The sequence below is a fragment of the Hyla sarda genome, chromosome 5 (genome assembly GCF_029499605.1).
Source record: "Hyla sarda isolate aHylSar1 chromosome 5, aHylSar1.hap1, whole genome shotgun sequence".
Taxonomy (NCBI): Eukaryota; Metazoa; Chordata; class Amphibia; order Anura; family Hylidae; genus Hyla; species Hyla sarda.
The window spans coordinates 345,178,814-345,202,566 of NC_079193.1; the positions used below are offsets into that span (position 1 = coordinate 345,178,814).

A 23,753-nucleotide genomic window follows, 5' to 3' on the forward strand; every position below is an offset into this window, starting at 1 on the left:
GCTGAATGCTAAGGCCTGGTTCACACCCAGTGCTATGAAGGAAAGAGCAAACGAGCGACTGAAGTGTATGAACTGAATACTGCCACACTGTACCCTCTGAATACAATACTGCCACACACTGTACCCTCTGAATACAATACAGCCACACACTGTACCCTCTGAATACAATACTGCCACACACTGTACCCTCTGAATACAATACTGCCACACACTGTACCCTCTGAATACAATACTGCCACACACTGTACCCTCTGAATACAATTCTGCCACACACTGTAACCTGTATACAATACTGCCACACACTGTTCCCTGTATACAATACTGCCACACACTGTACCCTCTGAATATAATGCCACACACTGAGCCCCTGGTATATTACTGCCACACACTGTACCCCTGAATATATTACTGTCACACACTGCACACCCTGAATACTACCACACACTGGGCCCCTGGTATATTACCCCCACACACTGTACCTCTGAATATAATCCTGCCACACACTGGGCCCCTGGTATATTACTGCCACACACTGTGCCCCCAGAACTAATGATGCCACTGTGCCCCAGACTTAAATTGTGCTATTGTGTCCCCAGAATTAAGGACGCCACTGTTCCCCCCAGAATTACGCCACTATGCCTTCAGAATTAATGAAGCCGCTGTGCCCCCAGAATTATGCCATTGTGCCCCCAGAATTAATTATGCTAATGTGCCCCCAGATGTTCCGAAAGCTGGGGCCGGGGGTACCCCTTTAACCTTTTAAAGCGTCCCAGGTGCTTCAGTCTACAAGTCATTTTCCTATACTGACTCTACTTCATAAGGTTGTATATATAAAATAATTAAATCCACTTAACATTCACCACTACCCCCCCCCCCCCCCCCCCCACACTGATCAGGAAGTGATGGAATATCCTATAGGCCTATAGGCCACTTCTTTCTATGGTAGAAAATAAAAACTATTCAAAAGTCTTTGTATAAGATTTATGCAACAAAGAAAACAATGCTCTTTCATGTAAATTTCCACCTGTTTTATTCATCTGTGGCCAGGTGAAGGGGTCAGTTTTGAAATAACTTATACACAAGACAACTGCAAATGCTCCACAATACTGGCATCATTTATGCCAAAAACTGGCTTACGTGATTTGCACCACATTTATTATTTTCAGAAATTTTTTACCCTCTCTCGACATGTGGGTGTGGCTTCATTGAAAGTGGTCTTGACTTTGTGAAACTGCGAGACAGAAATTACCCCACAATGGCTCTTTCACATTAAGGGAATTTACTAAGAGCGAAGTTTTACACGCTGGTCTTTTGTAAACGTACGTTGCCACAGCAGTCTTTGTGCTGAATGTAGAAATCTAGTATAGCTTCAAGCTAGAGTATATTCCCACTACAGTTAACACTAGTAACTAATGTGAACTATAGTAAATCTATTGGGATTTTGAAGCCCACCCCCCTTTTATACTAAGCTCAGCCCCCCCCCTTTTTTTTTTTTTTAGACAAGGGCAGCGTAAATCCATGAAAATGTTGATTGAGAATGTGCGATATCAGACATTTAGGCCTAGTGCCCAAATGGAAACATTTAGCTAAAAGGCAGAAAATACTGTCAAGAAGACAACACAGAAGCTCACATATCTTTTGAAATACGTGTCCATAGAAATATCTAACCACCAATAGACAATACAGCAAATTTAAGACCTATTTCATTACTAAATAGTGACATAAAATTCTATGCTATGGTTCTGGCGCCCCGTTTGAACAAAATTTTATCAGAATTGGTCTTTAAAGACCAAGTTGATTTTGTTAAAGGCCGTCAGACAGTGGATGGTACTAGGCGTTTCCTGGACCTTATTGCTAAAGTGTGCACCGATCGAACGCCTTCTCTGCTCCTTTCATTGGATGCGGAGAAGGCGTTCGATAAGGTACACTGGGATTATTTGTGTCAAGTTCTACAGAAATTTAAAATTCCATCTAAACTTGAACAAGCTATTATGGCACTTTATTCAAATCCCACCACTAGAGTGGTGAGTGCAGGGGCAATCTCACAGAAATTCACTCTCAGCAATGGTACACGACAAGGGTGCCCGCTTTCCCCCTTACTTTTTGTATTATTGATGGAGTCCTTTGCACAACATATAAGGTCGTTGCCGGATATTTCCGGAATCAGAGTAGGGACAAACAACCACTGTGTAGGATTATTCGCCGACGATGTCATTATATGTTTAACGAACCCCCAGAAATCTACACTCCTTGCCCTTTAATCTCCCTACAGATGTTTGGAGTTTTATATCTACGGTTTTTCCATTTACCTGGGCAGAGGACCAGATCTCATACCTGGGTATTGTATTAACGTCATTACCCTCTAAAACAGCTCTGGTAAATTTCTCTCTTCTAAAATCCCAGATAGTCAAAGATATTTCGGGTTTTCCTATGCTCCCGGTGCCCTGGGACTGTCGGATAGCAGTGATAAAAATGGTTTTATTGCCAAAAATGTTATATTATTTCCGTAATCTGCCAATTAATATTCCCGTGAGTTATATTAACGAATTGCAAAGATTAATTTCACAATTTTTATGGAAAATAAACACCCAAGAGTGAGTGCCCAGCTGTTACACCAGCCACCCGGTGAGGGGGTGAATGGGGGTTCCCTGCCTCCACATGTATTATTATGCAACAATTTTAGACCAGCTGAAGAAATGGTGGTGGCAGAAGGAGCCTCCACATTGGGTAGAGATGGAAGCTGATGCCCTGGGCTTCTTATCTTTACAAAATTTTTTATGGATTTTGCGCTTTAACCCTAACTACTTACCCCCTGTTAGGTACCCCTGCCATATAGCAGCTATAAAAATCTGGAGTAAACTAGATTGTACAAAAGGAATATGTCCACTACGAGTATCAGATATTCCCCTCTCCGCAATAAGTAAATATGTGATGGATTTAGACCTTACTCTGTGGATTAATTTAGGTATAATTCATTTGTCGCAATTGATTGATAGTAACGGTCTGCTCTCATTTCCGGTTATAAGTAATAAATATTTACTCCCGAATAAGGAGTTTTATAAATATCTAAGAATACGCCACTTTCTGGGGTCTCTTAAATGGCCGCAAAGCATAAGCAGAACAAGGTATGAGAAATTTCTATTAAATAATTCAAGTTTCAATAAGGGAATCTCTAAAGCTTACAGGGAATAAGTACGAACTAAAAAGCCTTTACGCTATCCATTTCAGGTACAGTGGGAGGAGGATTTGGGGAAAAAATGTACAGAGTAACAGTGGAGCATTACTTTTTATATACATAGGAAGGTCTCTAGATGTGTCAGCCACTGAGTCCTCCCGCAAGTTACTGTATAGGTAGTATTATATGCCTGATAAGTTAGCTAAAACAGTGTTGGAGGTTGGAACAATGATCCACATTTGGTGGCAACTGATCCGTCCATTTTGGTCTAAGGTTAAGGAGTATTTGGAGTCCTTACTACCCTTCTCATTGGAGTGGGGACGTGAAGTGGCATTACTTTTTCTAACTTTAGATAGAATACCGATATGTTATCTCACCATCATATATCATGTACTTACAGTTGCCAGAATTTCCATTGCTAAAAGGTGGAAAACTCCTGATGCGCCGGATCTATCAGAGGTGAGGGCTTTTACACATCACAACCTTGTGATGGAAAGGCACATAAGCAGACGATTAGGGTTACAGGAAAGGTAATTTGAATGGAGTGTAGAGGAAAGTAATTAGCCTTATGAGTAACTCTGTTACAATAGGTAATAATCAACTATTATTATTATTATTACGATAGTGTTTAGCTGTATTTAAATAATCAACCTGGTATGTCATCATTCATCTCTTGAACAACTACCCCCATCATTTATTCTCACCACTGCTTATGTGTTTAGCTGTATTTTAATAATCAACCTGGTATGTCACTTGTCTTGTGAATGTGTACTCCCATTCCCCCATTATTGCATTGTCATGTATAGTTATTACTGTTATCTGGCAAGTGTTTCTATTTTGTTTGATCACAATTTATTTCCCCTGAGTGATCCCAAACTGTTTATTTTTTCTTAACTTTCTTCCCCAAATTGTATTGCTCCCCACCCTTTTTCACACCTGATTGCACTCCTCTGACAATTTTCTGGCTTACCCTAGCACTATATATTAGAGGCTATAGGTCTGTTAGACCTTAGGTCTGGAGACATTCAATTATGCCATCTAAAACTGCCATCTAAAGTGCTTCTTAAGTGTGACATCAAGAATTATACCAGAATTGACCCAGAAGGGAACAAAAGGGAACTAACTCAACATTATAACTACAAAAGTCACTCTTTCAGAAAAAAACAAACATGCACTCACTTATTACTTACATCATTGCGATACATTTTCTCTTATATCCCCCACCGATTTCTCCGGTGGACTCTATATATATCTGTCCATGCCTCCTTCCCTCACCTATGAATTGCTCGCATGCACTGGTCACCATCATAAACCACCCAAAGTCACCTCATTCCATGGTACAGCGCAGAAGTCGCTCCATCACTTCCCCAGCCATCTGCTCTCCCTCTTCTTTCTTCTGCTTTTAGCTGCTGGGGACATTGCTCCTAACCCTGGCTCACCTTTCACTAATATTTGCTCTACACTACCTGCCTCTTGCGGAACCACTACAAACTTTAACTGCGCTCTTCTAAACTCTCGATCTGTGTGCAATAAGCTCACCCAGATTCATGACTTATTTCTCTCTAATTCTCTTAATCTGCTGGCTCTCACAGAAACATGGATACAACCTTCTGACACTGCTTCTTCCCTCCTGTTATCAGCTGTCACCTAACTAAAATCTTTAACATCTCCCTCTCTTCTGGGGTCTTTCCCTCCTCCTTCAAACACTCTATCATAACCCCACAATTGAAAAAAAACAACTCTGGACCCGTCCTGCGCAGCCAACTATCGACCAGTCTCAAATCTCCCCTTTATCTCCAAACTCCTGGAACGCTTGGTCTACTCCCGCCTTATCCGCTATCTCTCCGAGAACCCTCTCCTTGACCCCTTACAGTCTGGTTTCCGCTCCCTTCACTCCACAGAAACGGCCCTAACCAAAGTCACTAACGATCTTCTGACGGCCAAATCAAATGGCAATAGTGGTATAGGAGCAGTGGTATTTCTTCATGCCCCTTTTTTTTTCTTTATCTGCTTGTCCTGTATATAATTGTTAAAAAAAAAAAAAAAAAAAAAAAATTATCTTACCACATGAGTAGCCTTCATGGTGATACCATCAAATCTACACAAAGTTGTACTGTCTTCCAGAGACATGTCGCACTCTTCCAGTTCCTGAGCATTGCACGGAGGCTTTTCAGTGTCTGGATTTGGGTTCTGATTATAAAACAAAAAATGTAATTGTTTCAAACCAATGATATCTTAATATATGATCTTGTACATCTATAACAGCGCTAACTCACAGAGTCACCCAAACAATAGGAAATTTCCAAACTTGAGAATAAAGAGTTACACAGAGACCATTGAAATCAACAATGTAAACCATTGTATCTACTGAGCAGAACAGTGAGAGACTGGGCACTACTCCCTCTAAGCTGCACAATGCAGACAGCTTCAAATATATATTGCCATACAGAGCTGAAAACCGGTATACAGCAGCCAGATATGCAATACCACACAGTGTCAAGGCAAAAAGTTTTATACAGCGTATTAAAAAATAGTTTTATAATGTCCATGCCAACATCCCTGGTGGTCTAGTGCAGTGAGTCAATGCACACATCCCTCCTAGTCTAGGCAAAGGATTAATATCAGAAAGCCTGGATATAGGGAAAGGTTTAAGGTCAGTGTTTCAAGGTTTAAGGGCAGAGAAGGGGTTGGTGACCAAATCCCTGGTGGTCTAGAGCAAGAAAAAAGGGTAATTCATACGTTTCTGGAGGTCGAAGGTAAAGAAGGGGGTCACTATTTTTATATATGTGTGTCTACCACGTTTTTCAACTCTTCAGGCTCACTTTTACACTCTCTGCACTGATCAGAGTTCTCTCTATGACCAGGAAGAGTGCTTGCGGTTTTCTCTTCCCTATCAATGAAAGGATAATCTGGGTAGTCTGAGTTTGACGTTTACCAAAGTGAAGTATATTTTTATTTTATAAGTTTAAAGGGGAAATTCCCAAATTAAAATGTAATGTTGGCTGTGCATGCATGTTGCACTCCATTAATTTGTTTCCTCTGTTCTCGTGCTTGGCGGAAAGTCTCAGTGGTCAGCCCATCACAGAACAGTTTGTTATCCCCTATTCTGTAGAAAGGGGATACCTTATCTGGTTGAGAATATTCCTTTACAGAGTACCTGTCATATCCCACAAAATAATATGTTATATATTACTCAGTACCTAATCCTTATTGTGTAAATATAATTTTTTTGTGTCTAGCATCTATATTTCTCTCACAAAATACCTTCTTTCTGTTGTTCACTTAGTTTTTCGTCCTGTGCTCTCGAGGGGCGTGTTATAACTTTGCATGACTAATCCTCCTCCCTTAGTCTGTTGTGCTGTGCTGTGTCTCTTCAATCACTGCAGGCTGCTCTGCAAGCCCATCATCTCTGTTTTTTAGACTGGAGTCTGATAAACAGGACAGAAGTTCACTTCCTGAACTTTCTCTCAGCCTGTGCCTCAGCTGGGACAAAGATGATACTGCAGCTGGACAGGATTATGCTCTGCCTGGTATGGGGACCTCTAGTGGTCTTTTTTTATAATTATGTTATTATATATACAGGGCATTTGAACATTCGTTTTCTATATATCAGATATCCTCTTTAAAATAAAAAGTTTCAGATAAAGATGCTAATTGGAAAAGATGAATATTTGTTGCATAAGTGGATTTTACCATAAACAGGAACTGGAAAATTGTATTGTCCCTAGTAGAAGGATCAGAAGGATGTCTATAAGACAGAAGTTAAAGTACTCCACTGAAAACATCTTATCCCCTACCTAAATAATAGGGGATAAGATGTCTAATTGCGGGGGTCCCGCTGCTAGGGACCCCTGCGATCTCCGCTGTGGCACCCCTGTCATTCGGTGCACAGATTGAACTCCGCTTCGTGCCCGATGACTGGTAAACACGGCCGCCACGCCCCTCCATTAATGTTTATGGGAGAAGGCATGACGGCTAGTACATAGCCCAAGCTTCCGTGTTAGGCTGGGTTCACATCACGTTTTCTCCCATACGGGAGCGCATACGGCAGGGGGGAGCTGAAACCTTGCGCTCCCGTATGCCTTTCTATGCGCTCCTGTATGTAATTCATTTCAATGAGCCGGCCGGAGTGAAACGTTCGGTCCGGTCGGCTCATTTTTGCGCTGTATGCGCTTTTTCCCCGGACCTAAAACTGTGGTCAACCACGGTTTTAGGACCGGTTGTAAAAGCGCATACAGCGCAAAAATGAGCCGACCGGACCGAACGTTTCACTCTGGCTGGCTCATTGAAATGAATTACATACGGGAGCGCATACGAAGGCATACGGGAGCGCGAGGTTTCAGCTCCCCCCTGCCGTATGCGCTCCCATATGGGAGAAAATGTAGTGTGAACCCAGCCTTACGAATGCCAACGCTGCCGGACCGGAGATTTGGGGCTGGGGACCCCCCGCAATTAGACATCTTATCCCCTATCCTTTGGATGGGGATAAGATCTTTTCAGCGGAGTACCCTTTAACGCAGCACTAGATTTCCTGTTAGAATGAAGAATACCTTGGTGGAACCAGTGACAGTAGGAAGAAAACAACATATTGTTCAGGAGCTGCTTAATCCGATAAAGAAAATACCAAATATTTGGATATTGCGCATGTATGTGTTGCACTTAAAACAATAAAATTACAGTAATGACAGGTTATGGGGGCAAAATCTCCCTCTCTCAGATCAATTGTCAATTGTCATGAAAATCTGAGGCGCTGCCTTGTGGTCTCGTTTTCTTTAGTCACTCAGGTTTGGTGGAACCTGATCAGTCAGGCACCTTAGGTGCTCCTCATGCAGCTGATCTATTACAGCACAGTTGTTCTGCCATTCATTTGCATAGTTCAAATGTTTTTCTACATTTCTTCTGCAGTGTTGATTGCAGGAAAATGTCTGGTTATATGTTACTTTAACAACAATTCTGCAAACTATTGTGTGGATTTAATGTCCACTTTTTTGTTACAGTAAATTGCTCTTAGTATGTAGAATGTGTGCTTCACTATAAATTCAATCATCAACACAGAACGGCTGTTTTAGGAATAGACCTAAAAAAAAAACCCTCAAAGTAATGGTTGTACCTACCAAGTCCTCGGATGTGAGATGCATCAGCTGTTCGGCTATTGCTGCACATTGTGCTGGATCTGCAACAAATTCTCCTTGTTTATCGCCAACAACCACTTCTGCCCACATACTGCCCACATCTCTCTTTGCCAATGTGACCTCGATACTGCAAGAGCAAATGGTACATTACAGAGATGTTGAAAATTAAGAAACAATACAAACTAAGTGCTACGTAGGCTGCAAGGTCTCATTTTATAAGGAGCAGAACAGCAAAAGTCTGTCTTTAGCGCTGTTCATACTGTGTTCAGTATGTACACTCGATATATACCCAGACACATAACATAACGCGGTATAACTGTATGCTATAGTTATAGAAGTGAGTCAATAAAAAAAAAATACTTAGGAAATTAGTCCACACTTATCCCAAAGATTCCACCCCCCCCCCCCCAGAAACAGTGACATCCTTGTCCGTGAACACTGGTACAGTAACCCCCCGACATGCGATGGCCCCGACATATGATCAAAACGACAAACGATGGCCTCTCAGAGGCCATCGCATGTCGATGTCAGCATCGACATACGATGCTTTTATATGTTGGGGCCATCGCATTAACTGCTATCCGACAGCGCAAAATGCTTAAATGGGCACTGTCACCAACTTTATTTTTTGATATGTTGCAGTACTTATGTAGGAGGAGGGAACGGGCTAGTGCCGTAACGGGGGGGGGGGGGGGGGGGGTCTAGCAAAAAAAAAAAAAATAAATAGGATGGTGGGAGCTACCCTTTAAGCTGCGGGGTCAAATAGCAGTTTAATCATCCTGGACAGGTTCACTTACCTATCCCTGCTGCTCCGGGTCCACTTCGCGATCCTCCGGAGTCTTCTGCATCTTCTGCCTTGCTTTCAGGCATTGTTATTACGTCACTACGCATGCCGCAACGTAATAACGTCACCAGAAAGCGAAGCCCGGACGCCGGAGAAGATGCGGAAGAAGCCGGAGGATCCCGAAGAAGATGCCGGAGCAGCGGGACAGCATCGGGAGCGGTGAGGACGCGGTCCGGAGCGGCGGGGACAGGTGAGTATTAAATGTACTTTTTACATTGCACGAATCCCTCAACATACGATGGATTCGACAAACAATGGATCAGTGGAACAAATTACCATCGTATGTTGAGGGACCACTGTATTGCAGTGGGGTGTGGGGGGGACTGCAGTCCATAGAAAAGTGTGGCGCCATTCCTGGAAAAAAAAACTTTTCTATACTTTCAGACAGCCACTTTCAATTACAGGGTGGGCCATTTATATGGATGCACCTTAATAAAATGGGAATGGTTGGTGATATTAACTTCCTGTTTGTGGCACATTAGTATATGTGAGGGGGGAAACTTTTCAAGATGGGTGGTGACCATGGCGGCCATTTTCAAGTCGGCCATTTTGAATCCAACTTTTGTTTTTTCAATAGGAAGAGGGTCATGTGACTTATTGGGAATTTCACAAGAAAAACAATGATGTGCTTGGTTTTAACGTAACTTTATTCTTTCATGAGTTGTTTACAAGTTTCTGACCACTTATAAAATGTGTTCAATGTGCTGCCCATTGTGTTGGATTGTCAATGCAACCCTCTTCTACCACTCTTCACACACTGATAGCAACACTGCAGGAGAAATGCTAGCACAGGCTTCCAGTATCTGTATACACTGCTATATACACCGCAGGAGAAATGCTAGCACAGGCTTCCAGTATCTGTATACACTACTATATACACCGCAGGAGAAATGCTAGCACAGGCTTCCAGTATCTGTAGTTTCAGGTGCTGCAGAATGGGCAAAACAAAAATTGGAACAGGACCCTCAGTTTACGCAGAAGATTTTGTTCAGGCAAACTTTGGTGAAGTTAACAAACAAAATCACCGCTATTGGTCTGACAGTAACCCACATTGGATAGATCCCTCCAAGACTGTTGGAACACAAAAATTTATGGCATGGTGTGGTATATGGGGTACAAAGATAGTGGGGCCATTCTTCATCAATGGAAACCTCAAGGCTACTGGATATGTGAAATTGCTCCATGATGATGTGTTTCCCTCTTTATGCACTGAAGCTGGCACCTTCCCTGAGTATTTCCAGCAAGATGGTGACCACCACATTATGGGTGTCAGGTCCGAGCATTCCTAGATGAACAGCTTCCTGGAAAGTGGATTGGTCATCGTGGGCCAGTTGATCTGACCCCCTTAGACTTATATCTTTGGGGTCATCTGAAGGCAATTGACTATGCTGTGAAGATACAAGATGTGCTGCACCTGAAACTACGGATACTGGAAGCCTGTGCTAGCATTTCTCCTGTGGTGTATATAGTAGTATATAGCAGTGTATACAGATACTGGAAGCCTGTGCTAGCATTTCTCCTGCACTGTATATAGTAGTATATAGCAGTGTATACGGATACTGGAAGCCTGTGCTAGCATTTCTCCTGCGGTGTATATAGTAGTATAAAGCAGTGTATACGGATACTGGAAGCCTGTGCTAGCATTTCTCCTGCGGTGTATATAGTAGTATAAAGCAGTGTATACGGATACTGGAAGCCTGTGCTATCATTTCTCCTGCGGTGTTGCTATCAGTGTGTGAAGAGTGGGAGAAGAGGGTTGCATTGACAATCCAACACAATGGGCAGCACATTGAACACATTTTATAAGTGGTCAGAAACTTGTCAATAACTCATGAAAGAATAAAGTTACGTTAAAACCAAGCACATCATTGTTTTTCTTGTGAAATTCCCAATAAGTTTGATGTGTCACATGACCCTCTTCCTATTGAAAAAACAAAAGTTAGATTCAAAATGGCTGACTTCAAAATGGCCGCCATAGTAACCACCCATCTTGAAATGTTTCCCCCCTCACATATACTAATGTGCCACAAACAGGAAGTTCATATCACCAACCATTCCCATTTTATTAAGGTGTATCCATATAAATGGCCCACTCTGTAGATTTCTCTTTTCAACTCAATATTCATTGAGTTGTATATTGTATAAGCAGTAAGCTGTTTGCCTTTAAAGGGGTACTCCCATGCCCCAGTGTTCTGAACATTTTGTTCAAAACGCTTGGAGTGAGCGGCCGTGAATGTGACCTCACAGTTACGGTCCCCTTCATTCATGTCAATGGGAGGAGGCCTGTCAGTAGTCATCCCCCCCCCCCCTCCCATAGACATGAACGGAGGGGGCGTGGCATGATGTCATGAGGGGCGTGGTCGTGACATTAAAGTTACAGGTCTGTGAGAGCCAGAAATCTTGCTTGTTTGTAGGTGACCAAATACTTATTTTCCACCATAATTTTCAAATAAATTCTTTAAAAATCAGACAATGTTATTTTATGGATTTTTTTCTCATTCTGTCTCTCATAGTTGAGGTATACCTATGATGAAAAGACAAGCCTCTCTCATCTTTTAAGTGGGAGAACTTGCACAATTGGTGGCTGACTAAATACTTTTTTGCCCCACTGTATAATAGACATCTTGCTTGGCAAAATGGGAGGTTTATTTTTATTTTTTTTATGGAAATGCCACTTTAGGCATGTCTAATAAATGTCATTGCCTATTCATGTACTAAATGAAAGTGTGGGGGGGGAGGGAGGGAGGGACACTAAAAAACATGCTCGCTTTTATAAAGATAAAGGGCATTGGCATAAAGAATGCCTGTGGAGTTCAGTTGAGTTCATTTGATTTTGCCTACAAATTTAGGTCAATACTTTGCACGCTATGATTTTTAATTGAAAGGGATGTTATGTACACTGGGGGATCACAACATAGTTACAAAACTGCAACACAAAATTTATTGGAAACCCAAAACATCAATATCTCAATGTTTAGGTCTCACCATGACAATATGGATCGGCAGTCCATTGAAGAGGGTATGTTGGCTTTTATTGTCTGGCAACAGATTGGGGGCTGTCGAGTTTAAAGTGCAGGAGATGGAAGATATGAAGCTTAGGATCAATAGATAAACTGTGTCTGAACCTTTCCATGTTTTACAGAAGGGAATTGGATGGCATCAAAGAAAAGTAAAAATGACAGGCTCATAACAATGTGAATAAAAGGAAGATGGGCTGTTGTGCTTCCCTATATAGATCGAAAAGTGGCTGCGATAAACAAAAGATGTGTAATGAAAGAAAATGAAGATGTCGCAGAAGAAGGTAGACCTTAACCAACCTTAAAGGGAGAGTGAATGGAGACCCTTTGATTGAATGTAATAAATTAAACTTAAGCACTTTAAATTACTGCATAAAAATAGAAATAAATGCAGTCAAACCAAGGCACTTGAGCGTTCACCCAGATTAAGGCTGGAATTACAGCAAGTAGAGAAGGTGAGTCCATAAAATAAAAGGGAAGACATGAAGGTGTCACATCAAACTACTGTCAGCATGAATAGGGGGAGTTATCATAAAGCAGAGGTCAATACCCAAATTCCCAATTAAAGTACAACCTCTTCTCTAAGCCGATCAGGACCCCGGGACGGTGATGTGCCAGATGTAACAAACGTTTCATCTTGGAAGCGGCGGAGTGTTCCTCACTGGAAGGAATCATTAAGCAGTTCTTTTCCTGTCATTTCAGATGTGTTCCCCTTCATGGTGCATTAAACATGCAACACCAAACAGACAGATAGAAAAATACTTTCTCTGAATGATTTCACAGTTTTGCAGTCTGCTGTGAACAGAGCTCGATGTGCCATTGGCAAAAAGGATTCTTATTTTCATCTATTTATACAGGAGGACATGTGGTTCAAGGACTTCACATATTAAGGCAAATCATGGCCCGTGCAATCAATCTCAAGACATCTCCGAAAGGAGAAGAGACAACATTCCCTAACCCTCCAACACAAGAAAAGAAGTTATGTGAGGTAGAAATTACATTGATCCCTCTTCATTGAAGGTTAGGGAAGACCATGTGTGGCCTAGGGCCTGCCCAAGCCTCTGCTAGGTCACGACAATTCAGTTGGGTACTTGTGAAGGGCTGGAGGGTGGCTAAAGGAAAGTTGGTGACCTGCAAACAGCCACAAACCCAAATATTGTCAGGAGGAAACCAATAAGTACACACCATCGCGCACTGCAGGAGGACACCAATAAGTGCAACGCATACAATACTGCAGGACACCAATAAGTGCAACACATCACATACTGCAGGACACCAATAAGTGCAACACATCACATACTACAGGACACAAATAAGTGCACCACATCATGCACTGCAGGACACCAATAAGTGCAACACATCACATACTGCAGGACACCAATAAGTGCACCACATCACATACTGCAGGACACCAATAAGTGCACCACATCACATACTGCAGGACACCAATAAGTGCACACCATCGCGCACTGCAAGAGGACACCAATAAGTGCAACACATCACATACTGCAGGACACCAATAAGTGCACCACATCACATACTGCAGGACACCAATAAGTGCAACACATCACATACTGCAGGACACCAATAAGTGCAACACATCACATACTGCAGGACACCAATAAGTGCACCGCATCACATACTGCAGGACACCAATAAGTGCAACACATCACATACTGCAGAACACCAATAAGTGCAACACATCACATACTGCAGGACACCAATAAGTGCACCGCATCACATACTGCAGGACACCAATAAGTGCAACACATCACATACTGCAGAACACCAATAAGTGCACCACATCACATACTGCAGGACACCAATAAGTGCAACACATACAATACTGCAGGACACCAATAAGTGCAACACATCACATACTGCAGGACACCAATAAGTGCAACACATACAATACTGCAGGACACCAATAAGTGCAACACATCACATACTGCAGGACACCAATAGGTGCACCACATCACATACTGCAGAACACCAATAAGTGCAACACATACAATACTGCAGAACACCAATAAGTGCAACACATCACATACTGCAGAACACCAATAAGTGCAACACATCACATACTGCAGGACACCAATAAGTGCAACACATCACATACTGCAGGACACCAATAAGTGCACCACATCACATACTGCAGGACACCAATAAGTGCAACACATCACATACTGCAGGACACCAATAAGTGCAACACATCACATACTGCAGGACACCAATAAGTGCAACACATCACATACTGCAGGACACCAATAAGTGCACCACATCACATACTGCAGGACACCAATAAGTGCACCACATCACATACTGCAGAAAACCAATAAGTGCAACACATCACATACTGCAGGACACCAATAAGTGCAACACATACAATACTGCAGGACACCAATAAGTGCAACACATCACATACTACGGGACACCAATAAGTGCACCACATCACATACTACAGGACACCAATAACTGCAACACATCACATACTGCAGGACACCAATAAGTGCAACACATCACATACTGCACAACACCAATAAGTGCACCACATCACATACTGCAGGACACCAATAAGTGCACCACATCACATACTGCAGGACACCAATAAGTGCACCACATCACATACTGCAGGACACCAGTAAGTGCAACACATCACATACTGCAGGACACCAATAAGTGCACCACATCACATACTGCAGGACACCAATAAGTGAACCACATCACATACTGCAGGACACCAATAAGTGAACCACATCACATACTGCAGGACACCAATAAGTGAACCACATCACATACTGCAGGACAGCAATAAGTGCACCACATCACATACTGCAGGACACCAATAAGTGAACCACATCACATACTGCAGGACACCAATAAGTGCACCACATCACATACTGCAGGACACCAATAAGTGCAACACATCACATACTGCAGGACACCAATAAGTGCACCACATCACATACTGCAGGACACCAATAAGTGCACACCATCGCGCACTGCAGAACACCAATAAGTGCACCACATCACATACTGCAGGACACCAATAAGTGCAACACATCACATACTGCAGAACACCAATAAGTGCAACACATCACATACTGCAGGGCACCAATAAGTGCACCACATCACATACTACAGGACACCAATAAGTGCATCACATACTGCAGGACACCAATAAGTGCACCACATCACATACTGCAGGACACCAATAAGTGCACCACATCACATACTGCAGGACACCAATAAGTGAACCACATCACATATTGCAGGACACCAATAAGTGCAACACATCACATACTGCAGGACACCAATAAGTGCAACACATCACATACTGCAGGACACTAATAAGTGCACCACATCACATACTGCAGGACACCAATAAGTGCACCACATCACATACTACAGGACACCAATAAGTGCATCACATACTGCAGGACACCAATAAGTGCACCACATCACATACTGCAGGACACCAATAAGTGCACCACATCACATACTGCAAGACACCAATAAGTGCACCGCATCACATACTGCAGGACACCAATAAGTGCACCACATCACATACTGCAGGACACCAATAAGTGCACCACATCACATACTACAGGACACCAATAAGTGCATCACATACTGCAGGACACCAATAAGTGCACCACATCACATACTGCAGGACACCAATAAGTGCAACACATCACATACTGCAGGACACCAATAAGTGCACCACATCACATACTGCAGGACACCAATAAGTGCAACACATCACATACTGCAGGACACCAATAAGTGAACCACATCACATATTGCAGGACACCAATAAGTGCAACACATCACATACTGCAGGACACCAATAAGTGCAACACATCACATACTGCAGGACACCAATAAGTGCAACACATCACATACTGCAGGACACCAAAAAGTGCAACACATCACGCACTGCAGGACACCAATAAGTGCACACCATCGCGCACTGCAGGACACCAATAAATGGACCACATCACATACTGCAGGACACCAATAAGTGCAACACATACAATACTGCAGGACACCAATAAGTGCAACACATCACATACTACAGGACACCAATAAGTGCACCACATCACATACTACAGGACACCAATAAGTGCAACACATCACATACTGCAGGACACCAATAAGTGCACCACATCACATACTGCAGGACACCAGTAAGTGCAACACATACAATACTGCAGGACACCAATAAGTGCAACACATCACATACTGCACAACACCAATAAGTGCACCACATCACATACTGCAGGACACCAGTAAGTGCAACACATCACATACTGCAGGACACCAATAAGTGCACCACATCACATACTGCAGGACACCAATAAGTGCAACACATCACATACTGCAGGACACCAATAAGTGCACCACATCACATACTGCAGGACACCAATAAGTGCACCACATCACATACTGCAGGACACCAATAAGTGCAACACATCACATACTGCAGAACACCAATAAGTGCACCACATCACATACTGCAGGACACCAATAAGTGCACCACATCACATACTACAGGACACCAATAAGTGCATCACATACTGCAGGACACCAATAAGTGCACCACATCACATACTGCAGGACACCAATAAGTGCACCACATCACATACTGCAGGACACCAATAAGTGAACCACATCACATATTGCAGGACACCAATAAGTGCAACACATCACATACTGCAGGACACCAATAAGTGCAACACATCACATACTGCAGGACACCAATAAGTGCAACACATCACATACTGCAGGACACCAAAAAGTGCAACACATCACGCACTGCAGGACACCAATAAGTGCACCACATCACATACTGCAGGACACCAAAAAGTGCAACACATCACGCACTGCAGGACACCAATAAGTGCACACCATCGCGCACTGCAGGACACCAATAAATGGACCACATCACATACTGCAGGACACCAATAAGTGCAACACATCACATACTGCAGGACACCAATAAGTGCAGTACATCATATACTGCAGGACACCAATAAGTGCAACACATCACATACTGCAAGACACCAATAAGTGCACCACATCACATACTGCAGGACACCAATAAGTGCAACACATCAGATACTGCAGGACACCAATAAGTGCACCACATCACATACTGCAGGACACCAATAAGTGCACCGCATCACATACTGCAGGACACCAATAAGTGCAACACATCACATACTGCAGGACACCAATAAGTGCAACACATCACATACTGCAGGACACCAATATGTGCACCACATCACATACTGCAGGACAACAATAAGTGCAACACATCATGCACTGCAGGACCTATAGCAGTGTTCATCCAGAGCATCAAGAACAGAATACCAGTTAGTTTTAACCTGATTGTTTAGATAGCATTACAGATGAAGTTTAATTTTTATGAGGCTTATGTAGAGGATGTTATGCATTTGGGTCTCTTCTTTTCCCCTTCTCGGTGGACTTGGGGGAAATTGCTCTGTCTTTGGGGATGGATCTGTCACGTTTTCTGGAAGAATTGGATGACCATGAATGGACATGTGCTGAATATGTTGGAGGAAAGAATGGTTAGACCCAATTATTTGGTTTTAAAGTGAGACTATTGTCAGAGAAAACATAAGCACACTCGCCAGAAACAAGTGTGGATGTGTATGGGGCAGATACATCCTAGTCATAACCATATTCGGGTCAGTTCAGGATATCAGAAACATGGTCAGCCTGTAACATGCCTAAGTGTAACCGGCCTACAAGTGATGAGTACAGAGTTGTGACAATTTGCGCTGTTATGGCAGGCATGCTGGGAGTTAAAAGTTTCCCTGCATCTAGGAGAGACACAGGATGAAGAACAGCACTGCTTTCATTTAAAAACATTACACTCCTCAACACCAAGAAGGAAAAGTCATGGAATTATGGAAATTACAGGATTGAGACATATTAATGATATGCAAATGATAAAAAAGTGGATGCAAACTATTCATAACAACTTGATTTATCTGCTATAGATTTATTTACTATGGCATATAAGTGTCAAGTGCAGACATACACACACTTACACATCCTGGCATGTTATCAATGTTGTTCCTAATGGTCATCTAATGAATTTTCTGCCACGCTGAATGCATCTGGGAACGCAAATCATCAAAATAGGCTGCTGGCAGCTTCCTTTGCCAATGAATGACATCCCAGATGTGCTCAGTGGGAGACAAGTCCAAAGACGCTGCAAGCCATAGTAGCATGTTTAGGCCGAACAGACTCCTCACAGTAACAACGCCAAAGCTCCTGGAAAACGTCAGAGAAATGTCTGTATCTCTGCTTCTATACCCAAATCAAGTTAACATCAAGCTTTTAGTGTACCTGAAATTAAGTCTAATGGGGTCCGGCTACTGTGCATTGTGCCACCCCACACCATAATCCCCGGAGTAGGACCAGTGTGAGGTTTCCCTCTGAATGCCTAGAATTAGGAGTATAGGCCTCTATTTCTGCCGTCATTGCTGTCTTACTCTGTCCCACGATAGCCTTGGAGATTAGTCGTATGAGGTCACCTCTAGTTAAGCACCTGTAACTTAAAATTTGGCCCAATGTGGTGCAAGTGCCTTCTGATGGTTTGTGTAGACATTGTTCAACGCCCTAGTCTTGGTATGTGATATCCAACTTCACTTGCAGTACAAAATGGAACACTATGTGCCAGTCTTCTTATCTGATGATCTCTCCATAGAGAGGTTTTCCTCTGTGTACCTCTTGCTGTCATCCAATTCGTTGTTGTTGAACTTACAACCACTGGGACATGCAACAGTGAACAGTGCTGACATCATGGCCTACTGGCTTAGTGATCTGCTCAAGTGATTCACCAAGGTCTCTCAGTTCAGTTAAGTGGCAATAAATGAAATGTTAATGAACAGGAAGCATCACATAAATCATACTGTACTGACTTGATCTGGCCATAGAGGTTTCATGTGGCTGAAAAAACACTAACAAATAATTAAATTTTTAGAGACTCTACGACAGTACACCTGAGATTGCCTTCTACTGTGTGGGACAAGAAAAACATCCACAGGGGTTAAAAACCTAATGGATATAAAAAAAAGAACAATCTGGGAAAGAAGAAGGGAAAAAGAATTTCAGATATTCCAGTATCTACTTGCTAGAAATGGAATTATTGATGACTATAATGCACTGTTTTCCCCATCGTGTCACAACAGCACACCTGAGAACTTACAGAGAATCACCTAGCGTCCGACCACAGAACCTCCAAAAGAAGAAGGCTTGTTTCCACAAATAGCACATTTCTTAGATTTTGGTTAAGAATAGAAGCATCCTTGTCTCCCTGTTAAATCTTGTGCCAGGACTGCGCTACCCAGTGACAAAAGGTACATAATTCCTGCAGACAGGCCTTTAGATGTCACTTTTGGTCAGTGCCATTGCCACCGAAAGTGTGCTTTGGAATGCACACTGCTCCTGCCCAAGCATGAGACAGCAACCAAGACAGAAAGAAGCAGGCACGTCATGTGGGGCCGTAGAAATACTAGAAGCGCCAATCTGGTCCCAGGCGCTTCTACCCCACATGTGGCCATTGTCTACGCTTCCACTGGTTGGGGAATTTTGCTGGGGAGATAATCAGAAGATAAAATCAGAATTCCGGGCAACAGCCCCAACTACCCAAGGAGGAAAGGGGAAAGACCACTGTCCATTTCTGATACTAGAGGTTACAATTCTTCATCAGGGAATCCCCATTAGGATCTCCCAGCATCTCGCTGGTTACCTCTTCTCGACAATGACAGGAAAAACACTGCTGAAGGAAGGAAGGGTGGGGTTTAATCTCTCTGCATGTTTTTCCTCTCCCAGTCAGGAGAAGACATTCTCAGGTGTGTTGTCAAATAGACTATGGGGGAAAATTTGCTTTTGATCTTTCTTTTGTACCATAGAAGCCCTCCCACAGAACACAGATTGGTACTAGGTGCTTGACAATCTGATTATTTGCAGATCTTAGCCACATCTGCTACTTACGTCTTGGCCTTCTTGGTCTTGCAATTTTAATGTTAAGGAGTTTAGTTGAAATAAGCGTTCTAGGAACCAGACGCCTCCCCAGATGTGAGGTCACATCCTTTCACTACCTTTACTTCTTATATAAAGACGATTTTTAAGAAGCACTGAAGGTTCACAGTGAAGTAAGAAGACAAGTTGGAGCAGCGTTCTTTGATTGAAGGCTACATCTTGTGGTTCCCACATGCAGAGGTGTAGGAGACACGTCTTAGAGCTCCCGATAGAACTTTAAGAGTTGAACACTTCGATTTTGACAGCATGAACTTTGTGGAGTGTGAAGGCAGAGATCTTACAGAACATTAACTTTCACAATAAGTCATGGAGAGTGATGTCTCCCACTATCCTTGTATTATTGCAGAACTAGACAGAATTCAGGAGTCTAGTCTCCTTCCTATTGTTTTGTAAAAGAGACTAATTGGCAGACTGCTACCTTTACCAAAAAAACATATGTAACAACTTAGAAAGGAAATCTTATACTCTTAAAAGGTGACAACTCCAGGACTGTTATTTACAGAATTTTATTTCAGAGAAAAGACAAAAAGGTTTTTATGCAAAATGTTATCTTCAAGTTCTGCAACTTTCTAATATTTTTTGTATTTAACTAACTCAACATTTATAGGGCCTATTCACACTACATATTCTCCAATATAAAATCCTACCAAGTTGTAATACCACACACAACCTGAGGACAGATGTGGAACTGTTTTTGAAAGAAATTAGCTCTGTTTTTCTATTCCTTGATAACCCATTTAAACATACAAATTTTGTTAAAGTTAGATTTTTTTTTAAAGCAATACAGTAATAGAAATGTATGTAACCATTAATATTATTATAATCGTATTGACCCACAGAATAAAGAAAATATGCAATTTTACCGTAAAATGTACAGCGTGAAAACAAAACCTTCCAAAATTAGTAAAATTGCGGTTTTCCTTTTAACTTCCCCACACAAAATATTTTTTGGGTTACGCAATACATTTTATGGTTAAAGGAGTGATGTAATTACAAAGGACAATTTGTCGTGCAAAAAAAATAAGCCCTCTTGTGTCTGTGGATGAAAATATAAGCGAGTTATGATTTTTAGAAATGAATAAAAGTAGAAAAAATATTTGCGGTGGCGCTGCTCATCTAGGATCAATTTCACAATGAGTCCAGGAGTAAAAAAGTATCAAATTTTATTGACACAAATACTTAGGACAAAAGGAACGGCAGGGTGCAAGACGCGTTTCGGGAGTAACTTCTCCCTTTTTCAACCCCAGGGACATTTGGGGCTATCTTTCCACGCGGAATTACATGAGGCGCTGTCCTCCATTTTTTGTCTCCTATTCTCTTATTTCGCTTGATTTTTAGAAGGCAAGGAGGGAAAAACGAAAATGCAAAAATAAAATTGTCTGTGTCCTTAAAGGGGTACACCACTGGCCAGCGTTCGGAACATTTAGTTCCAAACGCTGTGTGCACGCTGCAGGGGTCGGCAACGCCCCCTCGTGATGTCACATCACACCGCTTCGATGCAAGTCTTGCATTGACGGGGCGTGGCATGACATCACGAGGGGGCGTGTCTGACCCCCGCAGTGCGCACACAGAGGTCGGAACTATATGTTCAAAATGCTGGCCAGTGGAGTACCCCTTTAAGACCAAAATAGGCTGCGTCCTTAAGGAGTTAATTAAACAAACAAATACATACATACTAGAGCACCTCTTCTCAGAACCCTGTAATGGACCATTCCTCTTTAATGTGCGCCCCCATGTTCATACACTGTTTGACATGGTCAGCAATAACTGGATAGTGGTAGGGATAGGCCCCATTACAAGAGGAATGGTGGCACCAAACTCTCTTTTTAATACATTTCCAGGAGGAATAACAGAAGGACAGCACAACATCACTGTTATTGTATGAGGAATGCAAGGTAGGGGAAACCTTTTTACTATATCCTTTTGTAGGAACAGGCCCCCTTCTAAAGAGAAACTATTCAGCATAAGGAAATGCATTTATTTCTAGTGAATAGAAAGCTCACCAGGAGGCGTATGAATAATATAGTGCAGCTTCTGGATATAACCAGTGCTGGATCCAGATATGACAGGATAGATATCCAGTACTTAGAGATAAATGTATAGAATTATATGGCATCTATACCTTCCATAATAAAACACTCCATCTCCCTGCTCAGTCCACAGAGGAAATTCTATTCTCCGAAATGACAGGTATTAAACCTTATACAACGTGCGGGTTCTGTCTTAGCAAATGGAGATTATTAGAGTAAAAGCAAATATGTAGAAGTAACAGCAGATGTGGGTTCTGCATATAAGAACCATCAGACATATACAGAAATAATGAATTGCTATTTATAGTACTTTAAATGAATAGAGTAAGGCACTAAAGGAGTCAGAACAAGAACATGTACGTCACGACACTCTGGCGTGCAGCTCAAACAGGTGGGTGGCGAATACCCCTTTAAAGGGGTTCATCGGGAGTACTGAAAAGGTGTACATGCAACACATTTATTAAATGGTGCAAAACGTGATAAATCTGGTGCTAGCCTGTACCTTTTTCATTTGGCCCCTCTCCTTCCTTTCAAGCATTTTTTATCCAGTTATGTAGCATTCTGAGATCCTTCTACCAGCAGGGCAAATCTCCTAGACTTGGTTGGCCTCTCCTCCAGGCACCTAAACGACATGATGGGTTTGCCGCCCCTGATATTTATAACTATTTACTTGCCTCCCAACCGGTTTATGCAGCATGGTGGATCGACCTGGATCTCTCGAATGCGGCTACTGCTTTGGCTGGGGCACTTGATGAACTCTGGTCTTTTTTTTCAACCTTATGAACTATGTTATGTTACTTGTGGGGTCTAATGAAGGCCTTACCATCACGCTTTACAGGTACTCCTAATTCCTCATAACCTGTCCCTTAAAACGGATGCTATGGTTTGGTCCGTGGTGTCCGGGCGGTTTCCACAACCGCTTGTCTCTCCTAGGGCACCTCTGTGGGGGAATATTCACCTTCCTCCCCTACATGAGTTACAGGGGGCCGGCTTCTGGGGTACTCATGGAGTCAAATTTGGTTGTCCATCTGTTTGGGGAGGATCATGTTTTCATGTACTTTTCCGACATGCACAAACATTATCATATACCTGGGAGTGCCTTCTTCAGGTACTCCAATTAAGACATGCTGTACTGGCACATATTGACTCCTTGATGGTCACACCTACCTTTTCTGAGGTGGAGCTTCTCCTGGGCACTACAGACCTTTCCAAATCCCTTACTCAAGCATATGCCCTTCTACAGATTTTGGGGCCTAGTCCCTTTGAGTTGGCCTTTGGGAGGTGGAGGATATCCCTGACTTGTCTGGCAACCAATGGAAGGAGGTGGAGAAGTTGTACTATCCCACTGTAGTCAGTGTTAGAGACATGCTGATTCAATCCCAATTTATATTGAGTCTTTACTTCACCCCGGAGAAACTGAAGCATATTGGTGTCTCTCCTCCTGATGTTTGTTTCCGTTGTTCTGTGGAGGTGGTG

General features: G+C 42.5%; 1 protein-coding gene across 2 annotated transcripts in view; it reads right to left on the minus strand.

Annotated features, from left to right (window-relative positions):
• NUDCD1 (NudC domain containing 1) overlaps window positions 1-23,753 on the minus strand; it is a 168,364-nt gene that overhangs the window by 39,458 nt on the left and 105,153 nt on the right. For both annotated transcript variants that reach the window (XM_056522603.1, XM_056522602.1), the window contains exons 7-8: window positions 8,290-8,434; window positions 5,240-5,365 (exon numbers count right to left, since the gene is read on the minus strand). In XM_056522603.1, coding sequence (XP_056378578.1) covers window positions 5,240-5,365; window positions 8,290-8,434 — 271 coding nt within the window. The remainder of the gene's footprint in view (window positions 1-5,239; window positions 5,366-8,289; window positions 8,435-23,753) is intronic.